Consider the following 11,195-nt stretch of genomic DNA (forward strand, 5'->3'; position numbering starts at 1 on the left):
ATGGCTTTGACATAATCATAATTGAAGCATATTAATAAAGTTCTCAGCCTACAACTTATCGGGTGGCACCTGAAATTGGCAGCTTTACAACCTCGTCTCGTTACTCGTCTGTGCTGATTGTATCATTAGTTTTTTCAGGTTTACTGGATTGGTAAACAATCTGTTTAGTATCACTGTCAGTTTTGACAAGACTAGCTGTATCATTAGCTTTTCAGGATTACTGAATTGTTAACATTCTGTTTAGCATCACTATCAGTTCTGACAACAGCACTGTATTTTGTGACATTGATCAAAACCAACACACAAGGAGCAAAAGGGAAGGAGGTAGTATAGAAACAGCAAGACTTGCAGTACTTTGTTACCGATACCGATACCGATCACTCATATATAAACAAGCAAGCTTGGGGAAGATAGTGGGGAACTCACCAGGCCACGAAGTTCAGTAACAAATACTTGTGCTTGGGAGTTGGGGATTCCATTGCCGTCTCCCCTACTCTCAAACATTGAGTGGTGTAGTTGTGCTGGCAGACCTAGCAAGGCTTTTCTCCTTGCAAAAGAAAAAATAAACAGACAACTCATATATACGCAACTGACGCCCAAAACAACCAACAGCTTAGCATCATTATATCTTAGAAGTGCAGAAGCAGAAAACACTAAAACATAACTTCAATCTATTTTACACTATAAAACTACTCTTTATATATATATATATGACAACAATAAGTCCGCACAAAAGCTCATATACTCCTGTTACAACCTATCAAAATCCCCTACTAAACATTAGATCAGCTAAATTTAAGTAACTGACTAGGGCAAGGGATTTAAATAGTAAAAACCAGAGCCTGTTTCCCATATGCAGATATCTAAAAAAAAGAAAGAAAAACATTGAAAGTTAACAATGAAATTAAACTCTAAGCCTGCTGCTCCTGATTGCAAGCCTTGTCTGTCTTAGCCATGCTTTAGCTTAACTAAACCCTATCCTGTTTCTATCCCAATCCAGCCGGACCTAAACCTTTCACCTGTACTGGCAGTAAACAGCCTTCGTCTCCTTTTTCCTTTGTTTTTTTTTTTTTTTTTTTCCTTTTTTTTTTTTTTTTTTGTTTTTTTCCCTTTTTTTTTTTTTTTTTTTTTTTGTTTTTTGAGTTTTTGATATTTTTTACCTCATTGATATACAGATGACTAGAACAAGTCAGAGAAAGACTCTAAACTCAGCAGCCACCTGACACCTTGATCAGATGGCAATGTCCTTCAGAGAAGACCCACGGTTGGACATTCCTCCAAAATGGTAGGCATTGTACAGTAACAGTCTACTTATCAACATCATCTACTACGGCAGAAGAACAGGTAGTCAGGGTGATGGACCTGAAGCTGTCTCAACCAACTATCAGCTGCTTGTGTGAGCGAGTTCACTAATTGACGATCACTCCCACTGTTTGAGATCCACAAGGGCCCTCTGAATTTGTATGAAGCAAGTCCAAAAACTGGTAGAGAGATCCTTGGAATTCCATCAATCTCACTGGGATAAATCACATTTGGAGCTTGGGCGGCAGAAGCTCCTGCACAGACACACAAAAGAAAAACTAGGTTCAGTTCAGGCGCTACAAGAAACGGATTATTGGCATCATTGCATCCTTGCAGTTACTAGCCCATAAAGAGCAATTAAGCATTAGCAAAGAGAAGAATTATCACAGCCGCTGAAAAATAAAAGGTAGCAAGCTAAACACTGAGGGAGATAAATAAATAAGTTGCAGAACAAACATAACAATGGCAACATAAGTTGAGGCACTGTCCTATTTTTCACTCACAAATTTGGCCATAATGGCATAAAAGCTCACATGTTCTATAAATTCTACGAGTATAACCAAAATCCCTGTTCAACTATGAATAAGATAACAATGTAATGTTACTCAGACTCTACATTTCACCTCAAGTACCCGTGTCGGACCCCCAATACTTAATCATGGGTACAATTTTAGTTCAAGGATTTTTTTTTTTTCACAAAATAGCCAAGTTGGATGCTTGGACACGTACCCATGTCGAAGATAGAAGCAATGTACCTCTAATAAATTAAGTAGATAGACTTGATTCATCAAAAAGGTTTCATTTTAAGTACTATGGAACTCTTAAGTTCATTTCTTAAAAAAGTCTCTTTTGGTTTAAATTTTACTCAAACTAGCTAGATTTTTTGCCAATCCGTGATATGGTTCTTACTCGGTGGTTACTAGATCAAGCAATCAAGTTCTCCGGGTTAGATATAGGTCGAGTCATTTCAGGGTCAGTTGCCTTTAGGTTGTATTAGGTCGGGTCAGGTCAATTCGGGTTTCGGGCATTTTCAGGTCAATAGATGATCTAGTTTGGGGAGGGGGTTGGGAACAAACATCAATTCAGGTTGAGACTTCAGATTAAGTTCAAATTGGGTCATTTCGAGTGAGGTTAAGTTTCCGGTAGACACTTCGGGTGAAGTTCGATATGGGTCATTTTGAGTCCACCTTGAACATTTGGGTAACATTAATTTAAAATTTGATCAATGAAAAAGAATACTCAAAATATACAATTTTTAAACTTGCATATTACAAAATAATAAATAATAAATACATCAGTTCAAGTGGTGTTCGATTCAGGTTTGTTTGGGTCATTTAATTCACATTGTAACCATTTTTGGGGATCAAGCAATATTGGTTTGGGTCACTTCGGGCATCAGGTACGGGTTTGTTTGGGTAAATTATTTGGGTTAGCATCACTTCGGAAATCAGCTAACTTAAGGGTTAGTAGGGTCACTTAAGGTCAAAAGTAGGACAACTCGACTTCAAGGGAGGTCACGTTTCAAATCGGATGGTTTCAGGTTGTCGTTTCTGGTCCAGATTGGGTCTCATGTGAGTAATTGAATTAGGTCAGTTTTGCCAAGTTTCGAATCGGGTGGTTTCAGGTTGTCATTTTGGGTCAGATCTCAGGTCGAGTAATCGGGTATAGGTTAGTTTAGCTAAAAAATTACTACTCACATTGTTACTTCTTACCCCAAAGATACTGATAAATTATGGTCCTTGTCGTTAACCCAAGATTATCCCTTAGCAACTTAGTCCATAGAATTAACAGAAGATCATAGCACGCTATGTACTTAAATGTGAAAAAGCCATCACAAGCTTTCAGCAAGGCAGCAATCCAGCTAATTATTTAGCATATAGTTATGTCATGTGCTGTTATCGTAAGAAAAATCATTTCTTTACAAGTTTTTTGAAAAGTCATCTTCCTCAAGTTTTATTTCTCCTAATTTTTTAAAAAATGTACTGATTTACACAATATAAACTCTAAATTCTAGAATTAGTGTAAAAAATAAAAAATAAAAAATAAAAATAAATAAAGCGGATAAAGTTAAAGAGAGGTGGTAAAATTGAGGGTTGGTGGGTGTAAGAAAGGGTGGATATATTGAGGGGAAATGGATCAGAATATTTGCCTCTAATAAATAAAGTGGGAAGAACTTAAAAAAAAAAAAAAACACCATTAAAAAAGAGGGAAAAAACATTGGAAGTATATCCTTTACAAGATAAGAATCTAAGAAAATACATTCTTACAAATCATTATATGTTTTGATATTTTATAATTTGAATTACATACAAAAATGTTTCATGTTATTCATGATTAAATTGTTTTATAATTATGTTATTCAAGTTTAAACTATTTTATTGATAAGAGTTAAATTTCAATGATTCTAAATACTAAGCACCTAATCCCAGCAAATTATACATACCTCCGCTTCGGATTACTCGCAACAAACATGCTGCACGCAGACTCCTAGGCAAAAGATCTTAAGTGTAGTTATTGAAAAATAAGGGCATATACTTAAGTATTAATCCAACCCCAAAAAAAAAAAAAAAAAAAAAAAAAAAAAAAAAAAAAAAAACAAATAAAACAATAATTATAATAAATAACCCACCACCACCACCACCACCACCATCAACCCAGCGAACCCACAAAAACCACGACCACCACCACCAACCCACGAAAACCACAACCACCAACACCAATCCCACGAATCCACAAATCTGGAAATTAAAACCCACGAAAACCCTTGAACCCACTAACCCACTACCACCACCACCACCAACCAGCGAACCCGCCAATCGCAGCGAAACCACTCACCCTTTAACCCACCAACCCAGCAAAACCACTCACTACCACCACCAACCCATAAAACCCACGAACCTTGAACCCACCAACCCACCAACCCACGAAACCATTAACGACCACCAACACCACCAGCCAGCGACTTAGTTTTTAAAAGGCGCAAGGCGCACCAAGGCGCAAATGGTCCTTGCAACCTAGGCGCAAGGCGAAAGCGCGCGCCTTTTGTATGCAAGCCGCATACAAATTAAAAAGATTCAAAATAAATTAATAAATGATATATGTAAAGCTAAAGTAATCTGAATTTGAAAAAGTGTCCACCATTCTTCAATTTATAACTTAAATCTTAGTTAATTTCCTTGAAGCGCAAAGGCGCACCTTACTAAAGGCGCTTTGAGACGCGCGCCTTGCGTAGGTAACAGAGCCTCACCTAGCTTAAAGCCCATTATCCAGAGCGTGGGAGGCACACCTGAGACGCGCTTTTTGAAGCCAAGGCCAGCAAACGCACCAATCCCACGAAACCACCAAGCCATCGCACCCACTAACCCTTGAACCCACCAATCCCGCAAACCCACGAACCCATGAAACCCTCACATTAGGAAAAACCTTGAGAATGGGGTTGAAGGAGAGAGAAAAATAATGGGAATGAGGAAGAAGATGAAGAAATTTGATGATGAAGGAAGAAAGTGAAAAATAATGGGGATGAGGAAGAAGATGAAGGATGATGAGGTGGTAGAATGATAGATGAATTTAGTTGGAAGGAGATTGGTTTTGGTGGAAATAGTTAAGTTAATTAATGTTAAAGTTAAAGTTAATAAGATAAAATTAGATTTTTTAATTAGGGTGTTTAAAAAAAGTAAGGGTAATTTTGTAAATTCATTCAAAAAAAACTTACTAAAAAAAGGAAAGAAATCACTTTGTTGCGAGTAATGTGAAGCGGCTGTTTTAGGAAATTGTTGCGAGTAATATGAAGCAGAGGTAGTATTATATAAAGGGTAAATGAGCAGAGAAATGTAAATTCGCAGATTTGAATATCCGCAGTTAAGTTAATTAATGTTAGAGTTTAAGTTCATAAGATAAAATTAGATTTTTTAATTAGGGTGTTTAAAAAAAAAGTAAGGGTAATTTTGTAAATTCATTCAAAAAAAACTTACTAAAAAAGGAAAGAAATCACTTTGTTGCGAGTAATGTTAAGCGGCCGTTTTAGGAAATTGCTGCGAGTAATATGAAGCGGAGGTAGTATTATATAAGAGGGTAAATGAGCAGAGAAATGTATATCTGCATACATATGAATAACCCCCCCCCCCCCCCCCCAAACAAATCCAGCATGAAAAGGGTGCTATAAGTTTAAATTACCGGGGGCCAAATGAAAGAATAATCTAAGGGGTCAGTTAATTCGTTAAACTAGTATGTATTGGTATGAAATCTCATATTAGGGAGGAATGATTCAAAGTCCCATACTACTTTGAAGTGGTTTGGTTTATAGTTGGAATGGTTTCTACATCTTACTAATGTTATGAAATGTGAATCTTAGGAGGTGAGGTGGGTATGGGATTTTGGGGAATGGGGAAGAGTTAGAACCCTCTTGGCATGAAATTTTATAGCTAAAAAACCATACCAAACAATAAAAGGGATGGAATGAGCTCTAATTTCACTCAAACTCATTCCAAAGGTCCAACTGAATGGGCCCTAAATTTTAATTTGCATGTTTATAAAGTTTTGCACATATTAATAATAATTTGATTTTAATACTGCCATTAAGCTGAAAAGAACCGACTTCCACTTGGTTTCCTAATATATAACCTAATTACATTAAACACGTTTTGTAAAGCCAATCGTGTATGGCAATTTGTGTAGCCATGCAGCCTAACTTATATAATTAAAGCATACAAATTACTTAACTTTAAAAGGTAGGGAGTAACTAATAGTGGGGTAGTTTAAAAAGCGTTCAAATAATTCTAATAACTCTTGCAATCAGCAAAAAGTAGCATAATGCATTACCTCCCACTGGTGTGTACAAAGAGTGATAGGTCAAGAAACAAGCTTCTAAATCTTTAAGTGTCGGCCCCATAGGTATCCTATAGATTGGGTACCTAAAATAAAATAAAAAAGCCCACGTAAGTTAAAAACAATTTTATATAGCAAAGAAAGAACAAGGTCACTGAAGCGGTAAGTACCATGCCACAGAAAACCAACTTGAGGAGAGTACGTCACAACTACGAAGTGACTTTATCTCCGAGAAACGCGATGCCAGATCAGATATCTATTGAAACAAATAACACAGTTTGTAAAAATTAGTATGAGGGATATAAAAAAATAATAAATGAACAGATACAAGGCATCTTCCACTGAATGATAGAAAAGTAAAAAAGCACTAGCCTTATCAGCCAAAGGTTCACGACAAAAGGGTGGATCATGTTCATAAAACTCGAACAACAGCCTTCCTTGAGCAGTCCCAGGTTCAGCCTCATCACTTGAAAAGCCCTCTTGCATCGCTGTATGCTGATCTCTCAATAATAATCTGTCCATTTTAAGAGTAACATCACTAGGATGGTTATAATGACTCCGTTGGCCCCTTGAGCAAGCTAAGCCCTTGTCACGCTCAGAATCACTGCTTCCATCACTACTTGAGTCCCTGCTTAAACAGTCTGCATTACCGTCCTCACTAGTACGCCTGATCCACAAAGAATCATAACATCACAGTCACACAGATAATTCCAATCATTTTTAAATCTATTACATCAACCTATGGGTTATACAAAAATTTACATTAAGGTCAAAAGGGAGAAGCACCAAAAAAATATACGTAGTATATAAAATATTGACAGGGAGATAACACAAAAACAAGACAAAAAGTAACACTTAGCAATCCTAAAAGATTAGCTTTATATATAGCCAAAAAATAAGGAAAAAAAGAAAGAAAGAAAAGCAAAGAGTAAAAATATACTACCTTGTTGTATAAATTAGAAGTGGAGTGCATAATGTATATTAAAAGGCACATTGGCCAAGAAAGTAGTACACAGTCTTCCCATAAATAAAATCATAGATTATGCATAAGTAGACAAATCAAAACTTTAAATTAATTGGAAGTGATCTGAATATTATAACTTTATGCAATGGTAAATGCAGCAAGATAAGCATGTTATTACAGCTAAAACTATATTACAAATTTCAATTTCCACATCTGCTAGTATTACCACATCAATAAAATGACATTACTGGAAAGTTTTTATTCAAATAAGACATTAAAAAACCTAGCTAACAAGTTCATAGTCAACATGAATAAGGAACAATAGTAGCACAGTAGAGCAACTAGTCCCAACATAATTTGGGTCGGCTAATATAAATTGTCACAAGGAACACACACACATAAAATAAAATAAAAATAAATAAAAAGGTAAGTGCACAGTGAGACCGAAAAGGAGGATATAAAGATAAACAATTTGAAAAAACTTTGTAAAGAAGGCCAAGGGGAGATCCAAAATTAAAAATAAAAAATAAAAAGAGAGAGGAAACACATGTGAGTAGAGACACTATTAAAAGTTAATCAAAAGAGTTTTCACAACACAGCGAGTTGGTTGGTGAGAGGGACTAGTAATAACAAAATAATAACAAACACGTAAACATCACTTCCTTGCAAAATCAGTGTAATCAATTAAGTAGAATCCTAGTTTGCAAATCACAACAAGTTGGTTGATGGGAGGAACAACAAGCCTTGATTCAACAATGGATACATGCAAAACAAGTGTAAAAAAATCTGTTTTAAGTGTTTTCACCTTTCAGTAGCACAGCACCTTAGTATATGCCAAAAGTAAAACAATTTTTTAATTATTAAATAAACGTATAGATAAATGCGAAAGAAAATCTACGGATACAATTACTCCAATATTTTTAACAATAATAGGGGCGCCAAAAGTTATTAATGATTAGAATTTCCCACTCAGCTACACGTATTTCGCAGAGAACTTAAAAGACAAGCATTTGTTTCAGTTAGAGTTGACGTCACCAAAAATGACATTAATTGTATAAGAATCAAGTTCTGACTTTACCATAACAGTCAAGTAGGCATGATAGTTCACCAAATAAACAACAACATGCACGTGCATGCAAAGGAGGAAAACCATCATTAAATATAGCACACATTAAATCTGGTAGATTCCCCCTGAAGCCCCCCACACATGCACGTGGGCGTAAAAGAGGAAAACTATATGAAGAGAACGATAACAACACCAGATGTGCAAATTAATCCCCATCCCATTAAGAAGGATACCATTTGTGAGCAGCAGAACAAGAGCTTTAACCAAATTGCTTACTATAATCAAATCACACATTTTTTTAGATCACACAATTCGGAAACAGATCAGACTCTTTCGTTTTAAATTACTATGGCGTACTAAACTTTCATGCATTGCCTAAGGGACTAGAAACATGAAGGGAAATATAAAGATTGTCCAAGACTTCCGTAATCAAGAATGATGTATCCCTCAAAGATGTTTAATTTGAATACTTTCTAATTGGCAAGTAAAGGAAAGTAGGACAAAACCCAATGTCTTTGCCAGATTATCTTAACAGCTATTCACACTTTCCTAAAGTTCCTGTTTCACGTGACACAAGTGACTCAATACTGCCTACATAAACATGCACGTCATAGTGACATATAGTACCACAGAGGCATAGAGTTTACTGCTCCTACCTTTCAACTATAACCATGAAAGTATAATGTCTAGGAGCAGTAATAATACACTATTCAACCACCAGGCTTATCACAGGGTTAAGTCTAAGGGTAGAATTTCAAGAACAAAAGCTTGATGTAACACGAAGGAGATAGAGTGTAATCTAGGCTACTAGAAACAAAACTCAAGCAATCATTAAAGCTTAAAACACATTTTACTAAAAGAGCATAACAGAACTACAGAAGAAAGGAACTAGCATGGACCCTCCACATAAAGTAGTTGAGAATGAAGCAAACCCTGTTAATACTTTACTTAAGCCCTAGTTTACCAAAAACATACCATATGTGCACTACAGAAATACTTTAATAAATCTTAGAGTAAAGATTAGGGAATAAAGAGACTAGTTACTGAGTCCAGGATTTTAAGATTCATCATAAACGACAATTTGATAAAAACTTATATAACAGAAATAAACTGAAATAATCAAACAAAATAAAAGGGGTAACCCATGCTTAATGATTGTGAACACGACAAACAAACCATACACCCCGACAATGAAACATTACACAACATACACGACAAACAAACCATACACTCCGACAATGAAACATTACATAACATACATATCAAACAAACCATACACCCCCGACAATGAAACACTACATTACATACACGACAAACAAAACATACACCCCGACAAACATACAAGAAAAGGCGATTAAAAAAAACTAACATAATACACATATAACTACTCTCAAGCAATAGTGGAAAGAAAATCACATGAACCATAATCCAAATCACAGCTAACAACCTAAGATTCATATTCAACTACCACATAAATATAATAGAATCCACGAATTTCAAAGTTACCATATAAACAAGCAAAATGAATGACCTCGGAACGACAATTATATACAAACATCAATGAGCAAAACATAAGATATTTCATTGAACAACAAAGACAAAAAACAAACGGAACAGAGCGTAATCAAAGTATTATACCTCTTCGACTTAACGTAAATTTGAATGCCAGACAAGGAAGGGACATAGTACTGAACAACAGAATCACTGCCATTCAAAACCAAAGGAACTCCAGCACCATAAGCACTCCATTCCTTGAATGACTCCCACAAGTCACTCAGCTTGAAGTAAGGCTGGTATTCCACATCACAAGTCCTCCATCCTCTTACAGTAGTCTGCAAAAACCCACCATTTTCATCAGCAAAAAACACACATTTAATCAATAAATATAAACAATCACATAAAATGATAATGTTTTTTTCCTGGAACAACCTTGGAGAGATACTGAGCATTAACAGAAGGAGTAATGGACTCAAGAAAACGTTCTACATTACTCAAAGGCAACGCCACGGGTTCAAAAGCCGGCAAGGCGGCTGGCACCGGGGTCTGTTCAACCCGGTTTTCGGGTTCCCTACTTCCTGTAATCACAGACTTCTCTCTGCATTGACTTCCTCTTGGTAATCCACCATTAACAACATCACTTTGAGTTCTTTGAAGATGATGAGGGTTCTTCTGATTTTGATTGAAATTCTTTCGGCCTTTCGCCGGAATGTAGAACCGATCATCGTTACGACTCCGATTAAACTGTAACCCCGCACCTAACATTGTGTTTTTTTCAAACTAAAACCTCCGTTTTTCCCCCCAAAATCCGGACACCAAAATTCCCAAAAAAAAAAACCCAAATTCAAAACTCTAACCCTAATCAAAACTTCTACAAAACCCTAGAATCAATCCTTCTGAAACCCACAAAATCAACCTTTCGAATCACCCCCTCCGATCTACCCAAATTCCAGAATCGAATCGGCTTAAAACCAAAACGATTAAAGATCGGATAAAAACCCAATTTAACCAACAAAATACCCAAATCAAAACCCTAGATTATATCAAAATTTAAAAAAAAAAAAAAAAAAAAAAAACTCAAAGTCAAAACGATTAACAATTGGTTTTTATTCTTTTTTAATATAAAAAACAAGAACAAATTGACCGACCAGTGAATGAATTTGGAAATAGGAGAGAGAAAAACAGGAATTGTAAAAATTATTTTTAAAGTTTTGATTATTTATAGAATAATGTAGAAGATTGAATTGAAGAAGAAGGAAGAATCGAAAATTAGGAAACGATGTGAAGAATGACAAGGAAAGAGGTGAGAGAAAGAAGAAGTGAGTGTGCTGATGAATATAAGGATTGGATTGTGTTGAAAGGAGGAGGAAAACGACACTCACCTTTTTTATTATTTTTTTAATTATTTTTATTTCTATTTATTTTTGCTTTTTCTTTAATTTATTAAATAATGTCGTTTTGTTGTTTAATTTTTAATCCATTTAATTAATTAATTTCCTTTTTTGTTAAAAATTTGAAAGTAAGTTGTTTCTTGTGGGCGAC

The 11,195-nt window shown here is 35.5% G+C and overlaps 1 protein-coding gene across 1 annotated transcript; it reads right to left on the minus strand.

Annotated features, from left to right (window-relative positions):
• Nucleotides 1–674: 674 nt before the first annotated feature.
• Nucleotides 675–10,956, minus strand: LOC145600912 (uncharacterized). Its single transcript, XM_081656779.1, has 6 exons — nucleotides 10,086–10,956; nucleotides 9,795–9,988; nucleotides 6,499–6,793; nucleotides 6,297–6,382; nucleotides 6,121–6,212; nucleotides 675–1,556 (listed from the first exon to the last, which is right to left on the minus strand). Exons 1-6 carry the CDS (start codon nucleotides 10,416–10,418, stop codon nucleotides 1,321–1,323), a joined length of 1,236 nt encoding a protein of 411 aa, XP_081512905.1. The 5' UTR covers nucleotides 10,419–10,956; the 3' UTR covers nucleotides 675–1,320.
• Nucleotides 10,957–11,195: the final 239 nt, after the last annotated feature.

This window comes from Chenopodium album, chromosome 21 (assembly GCF_948465745.1).
Source record: "Chenopodium album chromosome 21, dcCheAlbu1.1, whole genome shotgun sequence".
Lineage (NCBI taxonomy): Eukaryota > Viridiplantae > Streptophyta > Magnoliopsida > Caryophyllales > Amaranthaceae > Chenopodium > Chenopodium album.

Coding starts and splice junctions, on each gene's coding strand:
- LOC145600912 (XM_081656779.1), bottom strand. CDS start 10,418: ATGTTAGGTGCGGGGTTACAGTTTAATCGGAGTCGTAACGATGATCGG. Junction 9,989..10,085: donor ATGCTCAGTATCTCTCCAAG/GTTGTTCCAGGA, acceptor GGGTTTTTGCAG/ACTACTGTAAGAGGATGGAG. Junction 6,213..6,296: donor AGTTGGTTTTCTGTGGCATG/GTACTTACCGCT, acceptor ATTTTATTTTAG/GTACCCAATCTATAGGATAC.